Source organism: Acanthisitta chloris, unplaced genomic scaffold (assembly GCF_000695815.1).
Source record: "Acanthisitta chloris isolate BGI_N310 unplaced genomic scaffold, ASM69581v1 scaffold17456, whole genome shotgun sequence".
In the NCBI taxonomy this organism is placed as follows: Eukaryota; Metazoa; Chordata; class Aves; order Passeriformes; family Acanthisittidae; genus Acanthisitta; species Acanthisitta chloris.
Window position 1 is genome coordinate 24,373 of NW_008676639.1, and position 746 is coordinate 25,118.

General features: G+C 36.1%; 1 protein-coding gene across 1 annotated transcript in view; it reads right to left on the bottom strand.

Moving 5' to 3' along the window:
• CHMP2B (charged multivesicular body protein 2B) overlaps positions 1-303 on the bottom strand; it is a 3,923-nt gene extending 3,620 nt beyond the window's left edge. The window contains exon 1 of the mRNA XM_009076222.1: positions 115-303. Within this exon, the coding sequence (XP_009074470.1) occupies positions 115-291 (177 nt within the window). The 5' untranslated portion in view covers positions 292-303. The remainder of the gene's footprint in view (positions 1-114) is intronic.
• Positions 304-746: the final 443 nt, after the last annotated feature.

Sequence of the window (746 nt, forward strand, 5' to 3'; positions counted from 1 at the left end):
GGGCAGTAAGCAGTAAGTTTTATCCCTTTGCTTATTCTATGCAAAATAACACAACTGAATTTTTGCAACCATATGCTGCATTTCAATGTGAAAGAATGTCTTGTAGTGCCTTACTTTAGCTGTAGTTGACATAGCTCCTGCCATCTTCATCTGAGAGTTCATGACCTTTGTTTGAGTCGACATAGAAGTCACTTTAGAGCTCACAGCGTATGTTCGATTTTTTTGCTTCCTCAGCTGTACAAGCTGTTTTGCTAACACCTTACAGGCTTCTTTGTTACCAGTCTTAGCCATTTTCTTTATTTCCAGTTCCTGTTAAAAAAGGTGTAAGATTAATTCTACAGAGTTTTCATTCAAATAAAGATTATAATTAAGGCTTAAGATTAATAATTAAATCCCAGAAGTTAACTACTCTCTAGAATTTTTTAAGACATTTAAATTGATATAAATAGTTCCTTGCTTTTCTGCCAAGGCTAGTTAGCACAATTAATGTAATGCTGTTATGATTTGACCACAGGGGATAAACACAACAAAACTGAATTATAGTGTGGTAGCACATGGTTCCCCCAAAGATTTCAACTTCTGCATGACGTCACGTTCACTTACATATGCACATTCAGATCCATATCGGGATAGGGAGCAACACTTAAAAAACTAAAAAAGCCACAAAAAGTGAAGAAGTTGTTGTGGCCAGTCAGCTATTAGTGCCATGACTCAAATCATCTTTGACTTCTCACATTCACAGGCAA